Raw genomic sequence first — 25,402 nt, forward strand, 5'->3', positions numbered from 1 at the left:
AACTTATGAATAGGAAAAGACATTCTGACTTGGTATGGACAGTTAATAAATGACAACTGTCATGAATTTTTTGTTTTGTTTTTTGACTTTTGCTTTTTTGAAGAGGGCCTCTTATGTTGACCATGCTGGTTTTGAATTTCCAATCCTCCTCAGTAGCTGAGATTAGAAATGAGTGCATGTGTGTTCCTTTCATTGCAGGCAGAGGCAGGCTTCTCTGTGAGGTCCAGGCCTGTTGGATTACATAGTGAAGACTTGTCTCAAAACACAATATTTAATATTGTTAATTAATATAGTAATATTGTATAGTATATTGTGTTAATTAATATAGTAATATTGTATAGTATATACAGCTTTTTGTATGTAGCAGTTCTTTTATGATAACCAATCTTATCTTTTAAAAATTAGATGTGATGCAATCCACTCACAAAGCATGGTATCAGTGGAGTTGCAGCTCTGTTTTTCCAGTCCTGGAAGCTACTACTTGTGCTAAGTCTGATAGCCACAGTAATTCCTAGTGAGTGAACAGAAGGAAAACACTACCATTCTCAACCTGGATATCCTTGAAGGCAAAAGAATGCAACACAAGGCCCTTTATTCTTCCCTAAATGTAAGGACTACACTAGGCCAGGTAAACCTGACTTCAGAGAATATTTCTTTTTAAAGCTGAGGTTTTCAAAGCAAAAACCATTATGCTCAGCTTTTCTCTGTTACCAGGTCATTAGCTTCCTGTACCCACATAGCCCTTAGCCTTTGAATCTTCCAATGATGTCCTTCTCCCTTCTGCCTGAGATCCCACAGCCTGATGAGTTAGATAAACTATGTGTCCAATCTTGGCAGCCATCTCACTTATTGTAAGAAGATCAAGTCATCCTTTGAAAAACATCTGAAGGACAAAAATATTGCGGTGCTCACAAGTTTTCAGTGTAGAGCGCACTGGACGAGAAAACTCAGCAAACTTGTGGAGAGCCACCATCCGTTTCCTCTCTCCGTCTACTGCCATCTGCTCACTCTTCGTCTCCATGGCTTCCGTGCCTCTCTCTGCACATGCGTTCTATCCTTTCTCACTGTGTCAGATGGGAAAATCCATCGTCACCCTTGAAGATACCGCCATGTAAAACAGCCTCCAGAAGCAGTCACCCTCTTCTTGGAGCTTTTGTCTTATTCTTATCTCTAGGGGAACACCTGTCACATCTTGTCACAACTATATGGCGAATGTAAGGTCAGGCCACTGCCTTAATCATCCTTTGATTAAGCATAGCCACTGGAAGGGAGTGTGTATTCAATGCAGTTTGAATGAGGAGAGTCACTGTTAAAATTGCCTTATGTTTCTGTAAAAATAGCTTAATAATGTTGTTGCTTTTAGTATGACTTTCTCTTCTATAAGTTACATACATAGTAGAAACATTAAGAGCCTGATATGTCCATTACCACAAATTTGCCCAAAGAACTGGAGAAGTCTTAAAATCAGAAGGTTAATTAAGCGTGGCTTCGGCAGCAAAAGTGTTTCCTTAAGTGTGACTTTTAAGGTCTCCTTTCTGTCACCAGAGAATAACAGAAAAACAAGCATGTACATTTTGTGTCAAAGGAGTTTATGTTTGTTTGCAGAACTTGGCGATGTTAAATCTAGGACCGTCATGCATGGGAGCCCCAGAAGGGTCGTTTTAAAAGAGAGTTGAGGGTGACTAGCACCACTGTAATTTTGGTTTTATCTCCAGCATAACCAAAAACAAAATAAAACAAAAAACCAGAAGGGTTTTATAGTTGAAGGGGACTTCTAGATCACAACCCTTTACTGAGTGTGACTCTCTGCACAATGCCTGATAAATGCTCCACTAGCTTTCACTGGAAACTTCCACCGCTGGGAACCGCATTACTCAGCAAGATGCCCTGTTCTGACTATTATGATGTCCAATTTGAGCTCAAATCATTAGCTATAACTGAGTCTGCCCATCTTTCTTCATTTTACTTATTTCCTTATCTATGTATGTATGCATTTATATTTGGGGTGGGGGTTTGACAAGGGTTTCTCCAACAGCTCTGGCTGTCCTGGAACTTCTTTGCAGGCCAGACTGGTCTCACACTCACAGAGATCCACATGCCTCTGCCTCCTGAGTGCTGGAGTTGAATGCATGGTTCCTAATTTCTTTTAAATTTTAGTCTTTGCTTCTTTTTTTCACTTACTCCTCAAGATACAGTTTCTCTGTGTAGCCCTGGCTGTCTTGAAAGTCACACTGTGGGGTTGGGGATTTAGCTCAGTGGTAGAGCGCTGGCCTAGGAAGCGCAAGGCCCTGGGTTCGGTCCCCAGCTCCGAAAAAAAGAACCAAAAAAAAAAAAAAAAGAAAGAAAGAAAGTCACACTGTAGATTAGGCTAGCCTCAAACTCAGAGATACACTAGCCTTTGCTTCTTAACCCCCAGGGCTTAGACTCCTTCCTTATAGAAGTCTACAGAGAACAACCTACAGCTATATAATTACCCCACAGCTTTTCCAGTTTTACTCAACTACTTTTTACATTGTTCAACTTTTCCACCAAACTAATTTGTGCCCTCAGAATACATTCCAATATTCTCTAATATTTTAAAAGCAAAGCCTGAAACATATGCCTAGTATCTGTAGACAGTTTTCCAGAATAGCACTAACATATGTTTAAAATACCTCTCATCCATTATTCCATACTGTTCAAACGCATACTGAGTGTAGTCGTACCTTGTGAATGGTTAGCAGCCAAAGGACGGATATAGCCTAGGTGTGACCAGAGATAAGAGAACTGATCTAATTCCAAGAATGCCTCTAGTTGAGAGACAAGCTGCCTGAATAAGCCCTCACTGTGTCAAGGATATTGAAGGGTTCTAGTCAGCCAAAGAGCAACATTAGACATGAGCCAAGTGACAGCATCATGTACCTATTAGGTTTTGCAGCAGGATCTCAATCATCAGTTGCAGAACATGAGACTCAGGACTGAATGAATCCCCAGGAAGAGAGTTTGTAAAGAGAATTAAGGTGGAAAGAATTAGATTTTAAGAGAAAACTGAGGTAATAAGAATTAAAAAGGACTGGAGGTATCATAAAATCATTGAATTCCATAACTTCCACATTTACAAGCATAAGATGCTTGTGTAAGAATAAAGATACCACATTCACTGAAGAATTACTGTAATACTTACCAGAATAATGTGTACAAATTAAGAAATGTAGTTAGTGTTTATTGAATGCTATTACCATACCTCAAAAACCTAAGTTCAATGAATTTAAAAATAATTTGTTTGGATACTATCAAAATCATGTATCAAAGCACTCTGAATATTTTCTTATGTCCATTGTTTTCCTCTGTGTGCATGAGTGTGTGAGTGTGTGTGTGTGTGTGTGTGTGTGTGTGTGTGTGTGTGTGTGTGTGTGTAGGCAGAGGCCAAGATTGGGTATCTTCCTCTAGTTTTGCTCTCTTCCTTGTTTTTGCATATGGTACCTCACTGAACCTAATGCTTGCTGTTTGACTGAACTGGCTAGCCAGCCCTGGGGATTTGTCCATATCCAATTCCTTCCCCCAAGCACTGGTTTTACAAGTGCTCCCCACCATGTTTGGCTTGTAGATGGCTTCTAGGAATGGAACTCAGGTCCTTATATTTGCACTTTACTGGCTGAGACATCTGTCCAGCTCTCCAGCCTTATACACATTAAACATATATACAATATATATTTAAAGCTGATCAAAGGTGATATGAGTTGGTTGGAAACGGCTTATAAGAAAAAGCATGCAACATGATTCCTTAAGAACACAAAGTCTTATAATATAAGGCTTATAATAAGGCTGTGACAAATAGCAATATACATCAGGCCTTAATTTTAAATACTAGAATAGCTTTATCATAAATATTTGGAATCAAAACTTTGTAAAGTAGCAAGGCCCAGTGGCAAATGTCTTTGACCCCAGCACTCATGAAGTAGAGGCAAATGGATCTTGAGTTTTGGGCCAGCCTGGTCTACATATTGAGTTCTAGGCCAGCCAGAGTTACATAGTGAGATGCTATCTCAAAACTGTTTTAAATATAAAATCAGTATCATGGATTACGGCAGATTTTTCTAAGTGGTTACTTTGCATTTGCTGCAACTTCTTTTGCAGATTCTTTGCCAGCACCTTGCTCTTTTTCATCCATTATCTAAGTATCTGAAACTTTAGAGGAGTGGGCACCGCCCGATGAGGGTAGGTGGCTGTTCTGATCCTATGATTGAGAACCAGAGAACCAGGCGTGACATCATCCTTCCCAATAAAATACTCCTCTTGGTGAGCAAAAGCCCTGCATATGAAACCCAGGCAGTCCAGTTCATCAGCTGTCTGGTTTACTCCAGCTTAATACAGGGTCACTCCTGAAGGATCCTCTCTGAGAGTCATTGTATGGTAAGGAATCTCTCAATTGCCCTTTTAAATTCTGTGAGATTTAGAAAATTGTGCTAGTTTTTAATACATACCATTTTCTATCAATATCGTGCCATTTTTTAAAACTGGAAATGTTAAGGGAAGGTGAATTTTGCAAAATAGAAAAATGTAGCAATAAAATAATTTATGGTAAGAAATTCATGACTCATCTATGTTTATGGTTAAAGCTTCTTGGGATACCTTATTTCTAAAATTACCTGAAAGTACAGAAACTCAATGAACATTGGCATGATAGGTTCTTCTGATCTCCTTATTAGAAATTTGAAATAAAAAACAGGCTGGCCTTGGGACAATAATTCTGATGTTAAAAAGTCAACAATGATTTATGGAGAATGTCTATCTGTTTCCTTGTAGAATATCCTTGTCTAGGCTTTATTTTTTGTGCCTTCTCAGGAGTTTAGCCTGCATACTAAGGTTGCAAAGTTTTTCCTTTCACTGTTGACTATTCATATCTTTTACATAGAAAACAGCGTTTTTTCATCTTTAAAATAATGTATGCATTTTAAAGATGCTTTATGATTATTCAAGCTCTTCTCATGGCATTCCTAAGTAATAAGTCTATCTTCCACAAATGAACAAGGAAATAAGGCAGAGATGTCACGAGATCGCCAGAGCTGAGCTAAGATTAAGACACCGGATGCACCTTCCGGCCAGCTACAGTGCCTGTGACTGACACAGCCTAGAAGACTTTCCTTTGTTTCTCCATCCATAGCTGTGCAGTGCACAATGAAGAGAAATGGTGCAGGCTGTAAGGTCTCTTATTAACTAAGGATGCAATTTCCTTTTATAACAGAAATGCAATTCCTATTGTAAGTGTCACTTAAAGAGGACAATAGTATTTTTAAGTGCTACTATAATAATAATATCTGTAACTGTGGGGCTCTGGATTAGGCCAGAATATGCTTATTGATTTATGAGCAAGAAGAAAGAACTAGAATTTATATTAAACTATTAACTGTGAGGTTGAAGCTATAAGATGTAGACACTCATTAAGGGTCAACGTCCTGAGAACATATTATAAGAAAATAATTTGATTTTGTTGTTGTTTTGGTTCTTTGAGACAGGGTTTCTCTGTGTGGCCTTGATTATCCTGGAACAGGCTTGCATTGAACTCACAGAGATCAATCTGTCCCCACCTCCCAAGTCCTGGGATGAAAGGCATGGACCACCACTGCCTGGGTCTGATGTTTAAATATGTGTACCAACTATGTGAATATGTGTGTGCATATGAGGCTAGAGGTCAATGTTGGAGTCCTTCCTCTAGCATTCTCCACCTTTTTTTTCCTTTGAAATTCTGCCCAACACTTTTTAGGGGTTTTAGGGATCTGAACTCAGGTCCATGTTTGTACAGCAAGCATTTTCTGACTGAGTCATACTCCTAGCCTAAGACTTTTTGTGGTTGTTCTAAGAGTCACTGTGCTACTCAGTAAAGGTCTCAAAATTAAACCTTATAGTTAGACATGGTGGTGAATGCTTGGAAATTCCAATATGCCAGAAACCAAGACAGAAGGATCATAACCTCAAGGCCAGCCTGGTCTACACAGTAAGATCTTATCTCAAAAATAAAAATAAAATCCCACAAATTTGGTGTTTATGGCTATTATGTGAGCATCTGAAAACAAGATTGGTCATGGAAACTGTTTGCTCACTAGATAGTTACTGTCTACCTAATTAGGAGGTTAGTGGATTTCAATGCTATTCTAACATTGTAGATATAGCCAACATACATATGTGAAGGAATCATCAAAACTGCTCTTCATTCAGCATGTTTTAAATAGCAAATGTTAAAGTTTGTACAAGAAATCTCAGAAAGGGGTTGGGGATTTAGCTCAGGGGTAGAGGGCTTGCCTAGCAAGGGCAAGGCCCTGGGTTCGGTCCCCAGCTCTGAAAAAAAGAAAAGAAAAGAAAAAAAAAAAAAAAAGAAAAGAAATCTCAGAAAGCTACCAAGAAAGTCATGCCTCCAACTTCTCTACGTTGTGTGTACATGTTCTATTACTAAAGTATCTGTCCTATAAAGATCCCACAGGCTCATGAAAAGTAGATCAATTAATGACTATGGCATCAGCTAATGACTGCTTCCTTGGGTGGTTATGAATAACAGCTACTGGGACTGTGTTTACACACTTTAGAGCACTGACAGTGTCTTAAAATATCTCTGTCTCTCCTTGTAGTGAAGATGATGTCTGCGAGCGCCGTGGCTAAGGTGATGACCCTCATGCTGGCGGTTTGTCTCCTTACCCAGGCAGATGGGAAACCCGTTAAGTAAGTGCTGCAGCCCGTCGTGCCCAGGGAAGTCGGACGTGAGGCTCTGTAGTAGGTTTTAATGTTGTGGGCATGGGGAGCTAATGGAGTGGACCTCTCTTTCTGTTCTCTCTAGGAAGAGAGCTGTCAGTGAAATACAGCTTATGCACAACCTGGGCAAACACCTGGCCTCTGTGGAGAGGATGCAATGGCTGAGAAAGAAGCTGCAAGATGTACACAATTTTGTTAGTCTTGGAGTCCAAATGGCTGCCAGAGAAGGCAGTTACCAGAGGCCCACCAAGAAGGAGGAAAATGTCCTTGTTGATGGCAATTCAAAAAGTCTTGGCGAGGGGGACAAAGCTGATGTGGATGTATTAGTTAAGGCTAAATCTCAGTAAATGCTGACATATTCTAGACCGTGCGGAGCAATGACATATGCTGCTATCCTTTCAAGCTCCACGAAGATCACCAAGTGCTAATCCTTCTACTGTAATAAAAGTTTGGAATTTGATTCCACTTTTGCTCATTTAAGGTCTCTTCCAATGATTCCATTTCAATATATTCTTCTTTTTAAAGTATTACACATTTCTACTTCTCTCCTTAAATATAAATAAAGCTTTAATGATCATGAACCAAATAAGCAGTGTTTCTTACTTGTTAAAACTTTGGTCTCAGTGTTGGAGGGCTGGCTCAGAAGTTAAGAGTGCATACTGCTGCCTCAAATGACCTGAGTTTGCTTCTCAGGACCCACATCAGATGGCTCAGAGCCGCCTGTAAGTCCAGTTCCAGGACAATCCAATGCCCTTGGCCCAGTCAGTACTTGCACTCATGTACACATACCCACACAGTTGTAAATAATTCAAAGAAACAAAAAAAAAATCCAAAATCAATCTCATATCTTTTGTCATGATGCATACCCAAATGGTTTTATTGACATAAGCTTGTAAAACAACACAAGAGAAATTTTCTTTAAATTAACTTACCTCAGTTGATATTTTGAACACTGTCTATTTTTAATTCCAGAGTACCAAGTCCCCAAATTCACATTAGCTGGTTATTACTCTCTCCTCCTTTTCAGGAAGCCCAATGAAATACTTAGGAAATGAAGCAGAAAGAGATCTGAGAATTGGCTGCAAAGCATTTGCCATTACATAAACTCTTAGAGTATATCTATATTCTGAACTCCAAACTTCAAGGAATAGAAATATAGTATTTATCCATTATTCAAAAATCTTTATTTAGTGTGCATCACAGATAATGTGTTCATTTACCTTGTTTTGCACAAACATGGTTCTTGTCTTCATGGAACCCCCAAATTTTGGATTCCATAATAACTTTGAGGAGTTCGAAGTATGAAAAACAATATAATACAGGGGTGCAAAATACAGACCCTATGGTATTTACAACAGAGATACACAACATAATATTATGCAATACGGAACTATTCCATACTCTATGAGGCCTGTAATACTAGTTACACTCATGTTCATCTAAAACATGGCTAGCATAGCTGTGAAAACTGATTTAAATTTTGTTTAAATTAATCTAATTAGCAGCTTGTGGTCAGTGTTGTACTTCCAAGCTGTAGGTTCTTTGAACACCTACAGGTTTTCACTTCCGGCCACTTAGTGCCATAAATTAGATATTATGTACGCCTGTGATAAAAACTTACCCATTTGTTGCTTTTTCTATTTATAATAGTAAAACTTACTATTCAAGAGTTTATATTAAAGCATATATATTCTTTCTTTAAGAAGTAAAGAGAAAAAGGCTGGGCACAGTGGTACACACCTTTGATCCCAGCACTCAGGAGGCAGAGGAAGGTAAGTCTCTGTGAGCCAGGGCTAGCCTGGCCTATACATCAAGTTCAAGGTACAATCAGTACAGGATAGGATCATCTCATAAAAATATAACCAAGCCATCCTACTTACTGTTCAGGTTGTGCAGCAGAATTCTTTTCTCAGTTCCTCTTTAGTCACATAACATACATTCTGTTTCTTCTCTCTTGTTTACATATTTTTTAGATTGGCTAGTCTGTCATATTTTCAAACATTTTTCTTTGCAAGACATGAAATCAGTCTTTTAAGCCTAAGCCTAATATTCCCGTTTTCATTTTTCTGTTAGTCAGCATCTAAATTAGTTTGGATTGTGAAATTGATATTTTAATGATTCAAAGTATTTTCACCTAAATTAACTAGAAAGCTAATTGATTAATTTTTGTTTTGTTTCGTTGATCAGGTCTCTCTACATAGCTCTGGGTGTCCTGGAACTCTCTATGTAGACCAAGCTGGTCTCAAACTCATACCTATATGCCTAGCCTTGGCCTCCCAAGTGTTGGGATTAAAGGCATGGGCCACCTTGTCTGGCACCTAGACGTGCATTAGCTCACATCACCTGAACATGACCACTGGGTATGTGAAGAGCTCTGTAGGGTGGTCATGGATCCCACTTCTATCACATCATCCCAGGTTTGTCACCAGCCCAGCTAGCCAGGAGTACGAAATCATTGTGGATATGCCAGACCTGGAAAAGCTGATAGTCCCCTTTTAAGACATAACTGCAATATTTTTGGAAGTACGCTAAATTTATCCATTAGTTTTAGGATAAATTATGGTCTTTATTATATCATTTAGTCCATCAGCACTGTCAGGTTCCTAATTGACTCTCATCTCTTTTCTTGCTTTTTAAGTAGGCTGTGTTTCTTCTCTGGATTTTATGTAGTTGATGTTAATTACTAAATACAATACAGATCTGTGTCTCTCCTGAAGGGAACTTAAGGTTTTGTTATTTTTCTAGTTGATAATATTTTTGTGAAGAAGAATATTCAGTTTTCTCCTACAGCAATAATCTTGTTGAACTCATTTATTAATTAAAATTGTTTATCTTTTGATAAAGTTATACTGTTGATCATACAAAAATGGCACATTTATCTCTTTCCTCCTTATCACACATCTTTATTTTTATAGTTTTATCTAGTACCTGCAATTTTTTAATTTTTAAATTATGAAGGATGCTACTGTTCTTTCTTAATCTATGCTTGACCTTAAAAGCAGTGTGCCAATAATTTCTCCAGAAAATAAGGCTTTTAACATATTTTTTTTTATAACTGGTCTGCAAAAGGCTCTTTGGAAATATAAAGCACTGGATTTTTAAAAATGCTTTCCATATAAAGACATATAATTTTCACTTTTAGGATGTTAATTTCATAAATTAAGTTGTGTGACTACAATTAAATGTCCATAACACAAATTAGTTTTTAGCTTTATAACAACTTTTTAATTTTGTTTCTTTCTTTTTCTTTTTTTTTAATTTTTTATTAGATATATTTCTTTACTTACATTTCAAACGTTATTCCCCTTCCCGATTTCCTGTCCATAAGCCCCCATTCCCTTCCCTCCCCCTCCCCCATATGGGTATTTCCCCCATACATCCCCCTTTTGCCCCCCCATATTCCCCTGCACTGGGGGTCCAACCTTAGCAGGACCAAGGGCTTCCCCTTCCCCTGGTGCCCCAACAAGGCTATTCTCTGCTACATATGCAGTTGGAGCCCTGGGTCAGTCCATGTATATAGTCTTTCGGTAGTAGTTTAGTCCCTGGAAGCTCTGGTTGGTTGGCATTGTTGTTTTTATGGGGTTGCAAGCTCCTTCAATTCTTTCAATACTTCCTCTAATTCCCCCCAAGGGGGTTCTATTCTCAGTTCGGTGGTTTGCTGCTAGCATTGACCTCTGTATTGGACATACTCTGGATGTGTCTCTCAGGAGAGGTCTATATCCGATCCCTTTCAGCATGCACTTTCTAGCTTCATCAATCTTATCTAGTTTTGATGGCTGTATATATGGGCCACATGTGTGTCAGGCTCTAAAGGGCCTTTCCTTGAGTTGCTGCTCTAAACTGTGTTTCCATATCCCCTCCTATGAATATTTTTCCCCCTTTTAAGAAGGAGTTGGAGCATCTGCATTTTGGTCATCCTTTTTCTTGAGCTTCCCGTGGCTTGTAGACTGCATCTTGGGTAATTTGAGCTTTTTGGCTAATATCCACTTATCAATGAGTGCATATCAAGTGTGTTTTTCTGTGATTGAGTAACCTTACTCAGGATGATATTTTCTAGTTCTTTCCATTTGCCTATGGATTTCATGAAGTCACTGTTTTTGATAACTGAGTAGTACTCCATTGTGTAGATGTACTCCATTTTTTTTAACTGTCCCAAAGGGCACACAATTTATTAGGCAGCAGCTGGGAAATCAGCGGTTAGACTTGGCCACACGCTCCAGTTCATCTTTCTTCTTGATGGCATAGGAGTTGGAGGAGCCCTTGGCAGCATTAATGAGCTCATCTGCAAGGCACTCAGCGATGGTGTTGATGATCCGGAAAGCAGCCTCACGAGCCCCCGTGCACAGCAGCCAGATGGCCTGATTCACTCAGCGCAGTGGGGATACATCCACAGCCTGCCATCTCACTGTTCCAGCCCCCACAATGCGTGTTGAGTCTTCTCGGGGGCCACTGTTGATGATAGCATTCACCAGGACCTGCAGAGGGTTCTCACCAGTGAGCAGGTGGATGATCTCAAAGGCATGCTTGACAATTCGTAGAGTCATGAGCTTCTTGCCGTTGTTACGACCGTGCATCATCATGGAGTTGTAAGGCGCTCCACGATGGGACATTGTGCTTTGCGGAAACGCTTGGCAGCATACGGTCCTGCACTGTGGGGCAGGTACTTGGCATACTTCTCCTTCACAGCAATGTAATCCTGTAGAGAAATATCGTTGATCTGCACATCATCAGTGCTCCATTTCCCAAAGAGCTTGATGTCCTGGGTCTCTGCCACCGCGGGTGTGGCTGTTTCCCATACAGTCATTCTGAGGGCGCAAACCGGGCTTCTCAGTCGTTCGGCGCTGACCACACGCCTCCATTCCTCTGTTGAAGGGCATCTGGGTTCTTACCAGCTTCTGGCTATTAGAAATAAGGCTGCTATGAATATAGTGGAGCATGTGTCTTTGTTGTATGTTGGAGCATCTTTTGGGTATATGCCCAAGAGAGGTACAACTGGGTCCTCAGGTAGTGGAATGTCCAATATTCTGAGGAACCTTCAGACTGATGTCCAGAGTGGTTGTACCAGTTCGCAACCCCACCAACAATGGAGGAGTGTTCCTCTTTCTCCATATCCTCGCTAGCATCTGCTGTCACCTGAGTTTTTATCTTAGCCATTCTGACTAGTGTGAGGTGGAATCTTAGGGTTGTATTGATTTGCATTTCCCTGATGACTAAGGATGTTGAACATTTCTTTAGTTTCTGGCCATTCGATAATCCTCAGCTGAGAATGTTTTGTTTAGCTCTGTGCCCCATTTTTAATAGGGTTATTTGGCTCTCTGGAGTCTAACTTCTTGAGTTCTTTGTATATTTTGGATATAAGCCCTCTATCAGATGTAGGATTGGTAAAGATCTTTTCCCAATCTGTTGGTTGCCATTTTGTCCTAATGACAGTGTCTTTTGCTTTACAAAAGTTTGGCAGTTTTATGAGGTCCCATTTGTCGATTCTTGATCTTAGAGCATGAGCCATTGGTGTTTTGTTCAGGAAATTTTCCCCAGTGCCCATGTGTTGGAGACTCTTCCCCACTTTTTCTTCTATTAGTTTGAGTGTATCTGGTTTGATGTGGAGGTCCTTGATCCACTTAACTTAAACTTTGTACATGGTGATAAGAATGGATTGATTTGCATTCTTCTACATGCTGAACCAGCACCATTTGTTGAAAATGCTATCTTTCTTCCACTGGATGGCTTTAGCTCCTTTGTCAAAGATCAAGTGACCATAGGTGTGTGGGTTCATTTCTGGGTCTTCAATTCTATTTTACTGTCTATCTGCCTGTCTCTGTACCAATACCATACAGTTTTTATGACTATTGCTCTGTAATACTGCTTGAAGTCAGGGATGGTGATTCCCCCAAATGTTCTTTTATTGTTGAGTATAGTTTTCACTATCCTGGGTTTTTTGTTATTCCAAATGAATTTGCAAATTGCTCTTTCTATCTCTATAAAGAATTGAGTAGGAATTTTGATGGGGATTGCATTGAATCTGTAGATTGCTTTTGGCAAAATGGCCATCTTTACTATATTAATCCTGCCAATCCATGAGCATGGAAGATCTTTCCATCTTCTGAGAACTTCCTCAATTTCTTTCTTCAGAGACTTGAAGTTCTTGTCATACAGATCTTTCACTTGCTTGGTTAAAGTCACACCAAGATATTTTATATTATTTGGGACTATTTTGAAGGGTGTCATTTCCTTAATTTCTTTCTCAGCCTCTTTATCCTTTGAGTAGAGGAAGGCTACTGATTTGTTTGAGTTAATTTTATACCCTGACACTTTGCTGAAGTTGTTTATCAGGTTAATTAGTTCTCTGGTGGAACTTTTGGGGTCACTTAAGTACACTATCATATCATCTGCAAATAGTGATATTTTGATTTCTTCCCTTCCAATTTGTATCCCTTTGACCTCCTTTCACTGTCTGATTGCTCTGGCTAGGACTTTGAGTACTATATTGAATAAGTAGGGAGAGAGTGGGCAGCCTTGTCTAGTCCCTGATTTTAGTGGGATTGCTTCAAGTTTCTCTCCATTTAGTTTGATGTTAGCTGCTGGTTTGCTGAATATTGCTTTTACTATGTTTAGGTATGGGCCTTGAATTCCTGTTCTTTTCAGGACTTTTATCATGAAGGGGTGTTGAATTTTGTCAAATGCTTTCTCAGCATCTAATGAAATGACCATGTGGTTCTCATCTTTGAATTTGCTTATATAGTGGATTACATTGATGGATTTTCGTATATTAAACCATCCCTGCATCCCTGGGATGAAGCCTACTTGATCATGATGGATAATCATTTTGATGTGTTCTTGGATTCAGTTTACAAGAATTCTATTGAGTCGATAAAGAAATTTTTGTGTCAATATTCATAAGGGAAATTGGTCTGAAGTTCTCTTTCTTTGTTGGGTCTTTGTGTGGTTTCAGTATAAGAGTAATTGTGGCTTCATAGAAGGAATTTGGTAGTGCTCCGTCTGTTTCAGTTTTGTGGAATACTTTGGACAGTATTGGTATGAGGTCTTCTATGAAGGTCTGATAAAATTCTGCACTGAACCCATCTGGACCTGGGCTCTTTTTGGTTGGGAGACTTTTAATGACGGCTTCTATTTCTTTAGGAGTTATGCAGTTGTTTAAATGGTTTATTTGTCCCTGATTTAACTTTGGTACCTGGTATCTGTCTAGAAAATTGTCCATTTCCTCCAGATTTTCCAGTTTTGTTGAATATAGGCTTTTGTAGTAGGATCTGGTGATTTTTTTTTTAATTTCTTCAGATTCTGTTGTTATGTCTTCTTTTTCTTTTCTGATTTTGTTAATTTGGATACACTCTCTGTGTCCTCTGGTTAGTCTGGCTAAGGGTTTATCTATCTTGTTGATTTTCTCAAAGCTCCTGGTTTTGTTGATTCTTTGTATAGTCCTTTTCGTTTCTACTTGGTTGAGTTCAGCTCTGAGTTTGATTATTTCCTACCATCTACTCCTCTTACTCCTCTTGTGTTTATTTATTTCTTTTTGTTCTAGAGCTTTTAGGTGTGCTGTCAAGCTACCGACATATGCTTTCTCCTGTTTCTTTTTGCAGGCACTCAGAGCTATGAGTTTTCCTCTTAGTACAGCTTTCATTATGTCCCATAAGCTTGGGAATGTTGTATCTTCATTTTCATTAAATTCTAAGAAGCCTTTAATTTCTTTCTTTATTTCTCCCTTGACCAAGTTGTCATTGAGTACAGCATTGTTCAACTTCTATGTATATGTGGGCTTTCTGTCATTATTGTTGTTATTGAAGACCAGTCTTAGTGCATAGTGATCTGATAGGATGCATGGGATTATTTCTATCTTCCTGTATCTGTTGAGGCCTGTTTTGTGACTGATTATATGGCCAATTTTGGAGAAGGTTCCATGAGGTGCTTAAAAGAAGGTATATCCTTTGGTTTTAGGATGGAATGTTCTATACATATCTGTTAAATCCATTTGGTTCATGACTTCTCTTAGTCTGTCTATGTCTCTGTTTAATTTTTGTTTCCATGATCTGTCCATTGATGATAGTGGGGTGTTAAAATCTCCTACTATTATTGTGTGAGGTGCAATGCATGCTTTGAGCTTTAGTAAGGTTTCTTTTATGAATGTAGGTGCCCTTGCATTTGGAGCATAGATATTTAGGATTGAGAGTTCATCTTGGTGGATTTTTTCCTTTAATGAATATGAAGTGTCCTTCCTTATCTTTTTTAATGACTTTCGGTTGAAAATCAATTTTATTTGATATTAGAATGGCAACTCTTGCTTGTTTCTTCAGGCCATTTGCTTGGAAAGTTGTTTTCCAGCCATTTACTCTGAGGTAGTATCTGTCTTTGTCTCTGAGGTGTGTTTCCTGCATGCAGCAAAATGCTGGGTCCTTTTTACGAATCCATTCTGTTAGTCTATGTCTTCTTATCGGGGAATTGAGTCCGTTGATATTGAGAGATATTAAGGAATAGTGATTGTCACTTCCTGTTATTTTCGTTGTTAGAAGTGGAATTATGTTTATCTGTCTCTCTTTTGGTTTCATTGCAAGGAAATTATATTCTTGCTTTCATATGGTGTACTTTCTTTCCTCGTGTTGGAGTTTTCCATTTATTATCATTTGTAGGGCTGCATTTGTAGAAAGGTATTGCGTAAATTTGGTTTTGTCATGGAATATCTTGGTTTCTCCATCTATGTTAATTGAAAGTTTTGCTGGATACAGTAACTTGGACTGGCATTTGTGTTCTCTTAGGGTCTGTATGATATCTGTCCAGGATCTTCTGGCTTTTATAGTCTCTGGTGAGAAGTCTGGTGTAATTTTTATAGGTCTGACTTTATATGTCACTTGACCCTTTTCCCTTACTGCTTTTAATATTCTTTCTTTGTTTTGTGCATTTGGTTTTTTAACTATTATGTGACAGGAGAAATTTCTCTTCTGGTCCAATCTATGTGGAGTTCTGTAGGCTTCTTGTATGTTTATGGGCATCTTGTATGTTTATGGGCATCTCTTTCTTTAGGTTAGGGAAGTTTTCTTCTATAATTTTATTGAATATATTTACTGGCCCTTTAAGTTAGGAGTCTTCACTTTCTTCTATACCTATTATCCTTAGGTTTGATCTTCTCATTGTGTGCTGGATTTCCTGTATGTTTTGGGCTAGGAGCTTTTTGTGTTTTACATTATCTTTGACAGTTGTGTCGATGTTTTCTATGGTATCTTCTGCCCCTGAGATTCTCTCTTCTATCTCTTGATAGAAGTGATGCTTGTATCTATGGCTCCTTGTCTCTTCCTTTGGTTTTCTATATCCAGGGTTGCATCCCTTTGTGCTTTCCTTATTGTTTCTATTTCCATTTTCAATTTGTTCACCTGTTGGTTGTGTTTTCCTGTAATTCTTTAGGGGATTTTTGTGTTTCCTCTCTAAGGGCTTCTACTTGTTGACTTGTGTTTTCCTGCATTTTCCTAAGTGAGTTCTTTATGTCTTTCTTAAAGTCCTCCATCATTATCAAAACATGTGATTTTAAATCTAAATATTGCTTTTCTGGTGTGTTTGGATATCCAGTATTTTCTTTGGTGGGAGAACAGGGCTCTGATGATACCAAGTAGTCTTGGTTTATGTTGATTAGGTTCCTGCGCTTGCCTCTAGCCATTGGGTTGTCTCCAGTGTTTGCTTGTCTTGCTGTTTCTGAGAGTGACTTGACCCTGCTGTAGGCCTCAGTGTCAGCATTCCTGTAGAACTGTTTTCCTATTTTCTTCCAGCCTTTCCTGAGAACAGGTGCTCTGCTCTCAGCTGTGGCAGCACTCCTGGGGACTGTCTTCCAGCTCTATACACGGGCAGGAATCAAAGGGTCCTGCCCCTGATTGTTCCTAGGTCCTTGCACCCTGTGGACACAGTTGGCACTACGCGATTCCCTCTTTGGTCTGGACTGTGGGCAGAGGGTATTCTCCCCTGACTTCTCAGGAGCATCCACGCTTCTGAGGGTTCAGCTCTCTCCCCCATGGGATTTGGGTGCAGGGAGCTGTTTGGCCAATTCAGTTTGGTCCTGGGCATAGACCAGAACCTTGGGTACTGGCAGGTGTCTGTTCCTATATCCCTGAGTCCAGAGGCACTGTGCAGTTTCCTCTTGGACCAGGGATGTGGGCCGAGGTGTACAGAGTTGGCAGTCTGTCCTGTGGCATCAGGATGACTGCACTCCTGGGTGGTCCACTCTCTTCCCCTGGGATTTCTATTTTGTTTCTTTTCAGATAGGTTTTCTCTGTGTAGCCCTAGCTGTCCTGGAACTCTGTCTGTTGCCCAGGCTGGGCCTTGAACTCAGATCTGCCTGACTCTGCCTCCTGAATGCTAGAATTACAGGTGGTATACCATCACCGCAAGCCTTATATCCATCTTATTACAGAATGCTTGAAACTAATATAAATTTTATATTTCATTTTTTAATTTTAAGCCAGCAAAGAATGAAATCATGACTTTTGCAGGCAAGTGAATAGAACTGGAGATCATGTTAAGCAAAATAAAATAGACAGCATCTCATATCAGGATATAGAAATTTGTGCTTGTGGGACATTAGAGGAGAAATGGATTATGAGAGGGCAAGAAGAGAGGTATAGGGAGGGAGAATCAGAGAAAGTAAAGGTTAGGCAGGTGGTGGCAGTGCACACCTTTATTCCCAGCACTCAGGAGGTACAGGAAGAGGCAGAGGCAGGTGGATCTCTGTGAGGCCAGCCTGGTCTACAGAGCAAGTTTCATAACAGCCAAGGCTACATAGAACTGTCTCAAAATGCTGAGAGGGAGAAGGGTGGAGGGAGGGGGAGGGGAAAGCGGGAAGAGGGAGGGGGAAGGTGGAGGAGGGAGGAGGAGATGAGGAGGAAGAGAAAGAGGGAGGAGGGAGGAGTAGAGAGGAAAAACATAGCTTTTCTTTATAAATAGTGAAACTTATTGTATATTACAATATGGCTTATTTAAAATGTTTTGCATATAAGGCTGTGTATATGGCTAGAGTTAAAGTTATAAGCAGTTGTGAGCTGCCTGATATGAATGCTGGGATCAGAACAGCAAGTGTTTTTAACTGCTAAACTATCCTTCCAGCTCCACTTTCTTAAAGAAAATATAAAATGAACATCTACTTTCCATCCTTGAGTTTATGTAATAGCATGCTGCCAGTATTTTAGAATTTCTACTCAGGATCTTCTTTGATTTTTTTTAATCATATTCTTAATGTTTATCATTGCTCTCTTGTCTTTTTCCTAGTTAACCACATATCTGTGAATTTTAAAAACTAGATATCTAATATTTTCATATATGTTTGTAAATCACACAATCTGTTTCCCATATTTCCTTCCTCACCATCCACCATGGCTAAACCTCTGTATTTCCCACTTTAAAGTTTTTTTGTCTTTTTTTTGCTAGTATTCAATATAACATAGCCACATATATGAATTATTTTGGATAATAATAAGTTGCTATAAGAATAAATCTCAGGTTGTAAGGGGGCCCACATGCTGGTAGATGCTCTCCACCAGCTCAGCTAGTTACCCTGCCTGCCTTTTAGTCCCTACCCTCTATCCCCAGGAGGGAACCTTTAATTATGTAAATTCAGTTTCAGTCTTCCTTCTTTGGAGAAGGCTGGATTCCTCTTTGTACTAGAAGCTGCTTGGATGGTCCATGGAAAGACAAATTCTGTTAGGCACTTGGAAGCCACCTTTTTCATTTGTGGCATCCTTTTGTTTCCTGATTGCTGTGTCTTGGGGCCACAGACATGCTAATTGTGCCCTCTAACACTGAGTTATACCCCAGTCATGACCTATTACCTTGATCTCAGGATGCTTATGAAGCAAGATATTTGGATTTTGAGAGTATGGTGGTAGATTAGAAGTTGCCTCTGTGAGAATCTCTGACTGTGAAGAAAAACAAATCACAGGAGGGAACTCCCAGAGTCATCCTACTGGTGATCCGGGTAGGAGAGGCCATGAGAGACAGTCATGGAGAAGAGCATGGTCAGATGAGGGCTTACTAAGAAGTTTAGACAGTAGGGAATTTGGGCTGTGAAGGTGTAATGTTTCCACTCTTTGAACCAAGGGGCAAACGTGGTAATATGAAGATAACAGTAGAGAATTATAGGCCTACTCTGTGGTCAGCAAACTGCTCAGTGAAGGCTCTGAACCCAAGCACACTGGATCTCTTGATTTTTGCAGCCCACCCTCCCATGGGGTGTTTGACTGCTGGGCATAATCTGAAACTGCTAAACCTGAGGGCTGGCTTCTCTCTCTGTTCTCCCCTCTAGTAAAAGAGCTCAGATTTCTACTTCACCCTTCTACTTCACCATCTACTTCTGAGACACGGAAGAGATACCACTTGGCTTACACAGAGACACCCTTACATACATAAACAAGAATTATCTGATGCAAGTAAAAACCTCTTCCACCGGTTGCAAAGCTCAGTGCGGTCAGCATTTGCTGCTGGTGCACAAAAAAGGGAAGTTTCTAAAACGAATGTAGTAGCAAAGCAATCATGAGGCCAGCCCAGCACTCTGCTGGGCTACAGCACCGGGCTTAGGACACAAAAGGGACTCTACCTGGCAGATTCCAAGAGACCCACACAGAAGCTTCTCCAATTCATTGTTTTTAAATTAGTTTTTTTTCACCTTTTGACTTTTTGCTATATTTTATAAAACATTTATTATTTAATATTTTTTGTAATTTCAAACATGAATTTAGATCATACTTATCCCTCTTCCCCACCCCCAACCACTCTGGGGCACCTGGCCCCCCTTTTCCATTCCAAGTTTTAGTAGTGCTACTGGTATGCACATGGATAGAAGGTGCCATCTACTGGAGGATGGGTAAACTACCGTGGGCTATGCCACTGAAAACTCACTCAACTTTTACAGAAGCTTCAAATGCCAACAGCACCCCAGCTATGGGTGGGGTGGGGTCTCATGAGTCTCCTCCCTCTTTACTCTGGAGTACTGACTGGCTTAACCATTTTCTATGCTGGCAACCACAGGTTCTATGAATTCATGGGTGAAACAGTCACGTTCAGAAGACATTTCATAACAATCTCCCCATGCCTTTGGCTTTTCCAACCTTTCTCCCTCTCTCTTCTGCAAGGTTCCATGACCTTTTGAACTGAGAAGATGAGATACAAATGTCCTATTCAGGGCCGAGCATACCACAGTCAATTATTCTCTGCAGTTTGGCTTGTTGTGATTTTCTATATAACTGCCATGGTACAGAGGATCACCTCTGATGAGAGTTGCATTATGGGTACAAATATTTAGAGGGCAGTTTAACATTGTGTTCCTTTAATAGCATAGTGGTAGTAGGGCCTATGACCTCTCTGACCCCAGGTTCTTGGCCAGATTTATAATACTACACAAGAGTTCCCTCATGTGGAGTAGGACTTAAATCCAATTAGGAAGCTGTTGGTTACCTCATAATATTCATGTCGCTATTGAACCAATGGGCATATCTTGTTAGACCATAGATTATTGAAGCTTGTAGGAAGACTGTTAATTTTTTTCTCTCCTAGGAACCTGTAAAACACATTCCAGCACTATGACAGCTAGTCAGCAAGGATAGTGCTTCCACATCAGTATCAATTTTTTTTTTTTCCTTTCTTTTTTCCGGGGCTGGGGACCGAACCCAGGACCTTGCGCTTCCTAGGCAAGCGCTCTACCACTGAGCCAAATCCCCAACCCCTTTCATGTTTTTTTTTTTTTTTTTTTTTTTTTTTTTTTTTTTCGGAGCTGGGGACCAACCCAGGGCCTTATGCCCTAGGCAAGCGCAGAACCACTGAGCCAGATCCCCAACCCCATCAGTATCAATTTGATTTCTCTATGTTCTATGACCAAACTATGTGCTGTCTTCAGCAATAGGTTCCCACCATCAAGCTCCAGTGAGTAACCAAGCCTAGTGATTTATATTTCCAAAGAGCCTTTTGCAGGCCAGTTATGAAAGAGAATATGATAGCATGTTAAATAATTTTCTTGAGAAATTATTGGCACACTGCTTTTAAGGCCAAGCATAGATTAAGGAAGAACAGTAGCATCCCTCATAATTTAAAAATTAAAAATTACAAGTACTGGGTAAAACTATAAGAAAAATGTGTAATGAGGAGAAAAAAAGATAAATGTGCCATTATTTTGCATGTACAACAGTATAAAAAAGTTTGTCAAAAGATACACAATTTTAATTAATACATGAGGCCAATAAGATTATTGGTATAGAAGAAAACTGAGTATTCTTCTGCACAAAAAATATTATCAACTAGAAAAATAAAACCTTACTTTCCCTTCAGGATAGACTGTATTCTTTGGGTGGCTGTTATACTTTGTAAAGAACTATTTTTTGTTTTTAATTTTAATCATGTTTTCTTTTCATTGTTAAAGTATTTTTTTTTATCTTGTGCTCTTTTCTTTCTTTACATTCCTTTTTGAAAAAAAAATGAAAAAATTCTAGCTGGGCTTGGCAGGGCACACCTTTAGTCAACACACTTGGGAGGCCAAAAGCAGGCAGATCTCTGTGGTTTCAAGGCCAGTCTGGTCTACAGAGTGAGGTGCTGTAGATAAATCTACAGTTGTAATCTACCCATGGGGGCTGAACAACCATGCAGTCACTTGTTCCCTGCAGTTTGGTTGTAGTTTTCTGTAATTACCTCCATCTGTTGGAAAGATGATTCTTTGAGGAGAGATGAGATCTATACTTTATAAGAATAAATATGTAGAATGTATTGTAAAATTATACTGGCTTGGTAAAATGGGAGTTATATGTTTCCCCATGACCTCACTTGCCCTGGGGAATTGGCTAGGTTTCCAGTACCAGGCATGATTTCCCTCTTATTGGGCAGGCCTTTTTAAAAACTACTTTATTTGATATAAATAAAAATCTACCTAACCGTTTCTTCAAAAGTCTAGGACCACTCTCTGTTGCAGGACATTCGATCACACTGTGAACCCTGAGATGGTTGTTTTTGTTTTTGTTTTTGTTTTTTTTTACTTTTTTTTTTCTTTTCTTTTTTTTCGGAGCTGGGGACCGAACCCAGGGCCTTGCACTTGCTAGGCAAGTGCTCTACCACTGAGCTAAATCCCCAACCCCCTGAGATGGTTGTTTATGGAAAAAGCTGTTCCTAGCTGTAATGCGGCAGAGCTCTTAGTGCATGCCTTTAGTTCCTCTGGCTGGAATATTGTCACGTCCTTAGTACACACCTTTAATCCCAGACAATGAAGGCAAAGTTAATCTATAAAAGGAAGCACCCATGTTTGAGAATGGCAGACAAAGTGACAAATCAGAGAAAGATTTGACAGAATAGGATCTGCCCAATGAGAAGAGAGAGGAAAAGCTTACTTACAGGAGCAGTGCAGGCAGAGGAGAGAGAGGAGGGAGGCAGTTGTACCTAGACAGTTGTACAGACAGTTGTGCAGACAGGCTGCAGAGAGAACAAGATAGACATGGATGAAGACAAATGAGTCAGACAATGAGAAGGAACCAGAAGATTAGAACAGATTGCCAATGTTAGTATGAGGCTAAGCAGAGCAATTCAGGTGACACAGAGTGAAGCCAGACTCAGCTTGGAGAGGAGTTTGAGCCAGTACAGCTGAGTTGAACCAGCCAGTCCAGAAAGAGTAAGAAATGATGAACTTAATAAACAGTAAACCTCAGAGGCTAAAAACATTCTAGACCCAGTTAAGAGTATATGGAGGGAAAAAAAAAAAGATTGTATGGAGGTTAGAAGCTTCCAGGACTAGGCCTAGGTTAGCAGACAGGCAGTAAGCCTTGGAGACAATTACTACAGGAAAACGAAAGATATTTTAGATATTTTACAACTCTCTGAACTGATGATTATAATACTAAGAAAAGGAATTTATTAGATTTGTTTATATGTTAAGTACTAGGTAATTCATACTGGGGCTGCTACTGTAACTGAACCTGCTTTTGTCTTTCATAGGGAACTTGGTGAGGCTCCCTCCAAAAATTCCAAAAGCTAGGCCCTTAGTGGCATGCTTTGAAGCTGGGTTCTCTTTAACTTGGCAGGAGCCTGTGGGAAAGTTCTACAACCCTTTAGCATTAAAGAAGTCTAGAAATGGCTGTCAGCACACTGGGATGACTGAAAAACTGGTTAGCTGTTGAGTGTAGCAGGCTGGGTGCTTCAGCAATACCAACATGGTGCTGATGGTGTACTTGGAGAGCTGCAGGCCTTTCATCCACATTAGAGGGTTGAAAATGTCCCGTGTCAATTAGGGATGGCAGCAGTAACAGGAGAAATACACTATAGGTACACCAACAGGAAGCAAAGATGAGCACAGTCCTGCTTTCCTCTCAGATCGTTTTACATCTCAGCTGCTGGAGGAAGGTACTCTCTTCAGTTAATCCTCTCAGGAAATGTCCTCTCAGACCAGCCTAGAAATAAGTCTTTTTTTAGTTGACAGTCAAGATTCGCCATCATCCCTCTTTCTCTCTGTCCCAGAAAACAAATCCTTTTATCAGACCCATCTTTCTTTCCAGGACAATTTTTTTTTTTTTTTTTCCAGGACAATTAAGATCCGGCCTGCGAGGCTGGTGTTAGAAGGAAGATAACCTTTCAGCATAGAGATCTTTGGAGTTGAACTCACAGCAGCTATGCTTACATATACACAATGTGGTCTGTCACGTTCTATTGCAGAGGATGGAGGGGCTATGAGAAATTACTGAGTTAATAGTTACTAGGGAGAGCACGTAATTAATTTTCTTCAGGGATCTAGTAAGTTTCCCTTCTTTTCCTGACTTCCTTGCCATTTAGAGATTCTGTATACGACACACACACACTCTTCCACTGATCTAATCCCCAGCCCTAGAAGTAATCTTTCATAGCTCTGACCTCTCCTTAGCCATTACTCGTTCATATCATCCAACGTTTTTGTCTTTAACTGTTTATACACTTCATTTTTATCAGTGTGTATTAGTAGTGTCTGTGTCTCTTAGTATTCTTTCAAAGGGGCTTGAACAATAAAAAACACATTGTTCCTTTTGTATTTGTTTTTGTTTTTGTTTTTTGTTTTTTTGTTTTTTTTTTTGCTTTGCCATTATGTCAAGTGCACAAAATTAGTAATATAAGGAAGTCTCAGGCTTTTAGTTTTTTAAAAAGTTTTTAATTTTTTAAAATGCTAGAGATGAACAAAGGGTTACTAAACTATACTGCTAACCCAAATCCCAGGTTTTAAAATCTCAATAGGATGCTGAGGATATCTTGGTTTTTAGAGTACTTGACTAACATGCATGAAGCCTTGGGTTGGATCTTCAGAATTTCATAAAGCTGAATGTGTTGGCACAGCCTGTGGGATGGAGGTAGGGTGATCAGAAGTTCAACTTTATCCTTGGATACACAGAGCTCAAGGGCAGCCTGGGATATATAAGACCCTGTTTCAAAACCAACTTAAAAACAATAAAATAGACTCTAAGTCTATGGCTTATCATTAATTTGCCACACAAGAAAACAGGCAGCCGTATCTTCTGCTTTGAAAACAGTTTTAGCTTAGCAGGATGTTAAAAAGTCAACTGTGCAGACCAGGTTTACCCTAAGTTACTCTATATTCATGGGATTTGGGTTTTCAGGCTGTGCCTTGCCCTACATTGTAGGGGATGTGGAAGTCAACCTTGGGAAGAAAAAGTTGGATGGAAAGCAAGGCTCCAACAGGCTCTTGTGACTCCTCAGAGTCCTGGTCTGCAGTACAGGGCATTAGATCTAAGATGGCTCCTGGAACACCAGTAAGAGAGCAAAAAGGAATGAAGGCCAGGGTGCTTCCCCATCTTCACAGGTGAAGTCCTAACAGGCGACAGCACTCCCTCCCTTCCCCTCTTTCTGAGTGACCCATCAGGCAAGGCTTTCATTAGAGCATGGTGATGGTGTGCCAAGGATTTAAGAGCTTGGGATTGGCTCAAACACTGTATGTTAGCTTATATGTTGGGCAATAAACTCAAATCTTCACACTAGTGCTGGGTTCAATTCCTAGTACCCACATGGTAGCTCACATCCAGTTCCAGGGACTCTGATGCCTTCTGATATTTGTAAGCAACAGTTATGCACTCAAAACATTCATACACATAAATAAATCTTTAAAATAAAATTTAAAAAAGTACCACCTTTGAACTTACTAAACCAGGGACACATAGACACTTAGGTATATATGAATCATTATCAGAGAAACCAGATTTGTGAGTTTATCAAACACATCAGACCAAGGAATTTTGCAATTCCTGTGTTATAGGAATTGGCAGATAACAAAATGCAGACTGTCTCCAGCATAGTTTATCTCTCTGTTGGACTAAATCCAGTTGAACTTCCATTCATCTGGATCCATTGCATCCTAAGCCAGCTGCGAGGCCTTGAACCAAGGGTGCTTTGGCAGCCGGGCCACAGAACAGCTCTGGGATTGGGTTCCTTGTATTTACTGTTTTATCTATTATAATGATTCTCTTTTGCATTTGGAGCAGCCTTGGGCTGGTTCTTTAGTTAGGATCCTTAGAGTTCTGGGTGTTAGCATTCCTTCTAGACTCAGGCTCCACCCCGCAGTTACCTGGCAATAGCCAGGTATGCATGACTCACTGTAAAAGGGACTGTTTGTCCCCTCCTCACTCTCTTATCCTCTTTCTCTCTGCACCTTCTGCCTCTCTCCCCACCCCATCCCCCCTCTCTCCAC

The 25,402-nt window shown here is 39.9% G+C and overlaps 1 protein-coding gene and 1 pseudogene across 2 annotated transcripts; one reads left to right on the forward strand and one right to left on the reverse strand.

Annotated features, from left to right (window-relative positions):
* The first annotated feature begins 4,291 nt into the window (after nt 1-4,291).
* On the forward strand, nt 4,292-7,309 carry Pth (parathyroid hormone). Its single transcript, XM_032895658.1, has 3 exons — nt 4,292-4,392; nt 6,603-6,693; nt 6,809-7,309. The coding sequence occupies exons 2-3, from the start codon at nt 6,608-6,610 to the stop codon at nt 7,068-7,070; spliced, it is 348 nt and encodes a 115-aa protein (XP_032751549.1). The 5' UTR covers nt 4,292-4,392; nt 6,603-6,607; the 3' UTR covers nt 7,071-7,309.
* Nucleotides 7,310-10,860: 3,551 nt separating this feature from the next.
* Nucleotides 10,861-11,570, reverse strand: LOC116891640 (annotated as a pseudogene). Its single transcript, XR_004386853.1, has one exon. The product of XR_004386853.1 is annotated as a 40S ribosomal protein S5-like (transcript).
* Nucleotides 11,571-25,402: the final 13,832 nt, after the last annotated feature.

The sequence above is a fragment of the Rattus rattus genome, chromosome 2, assembly GCF_011064425.1.
Source record: "Rattus rattus isolate New Zealand chromosome 2, Rrattus_CSIRO_v1, whole genome shotgun sequence".
Classification (NCBI taxonomy): domain Eukaryota; kingdom Metazoa; phylum Chordata; class Mammalia; order Rodentia; family Muridae; genus Rattus; species Rattus rattus.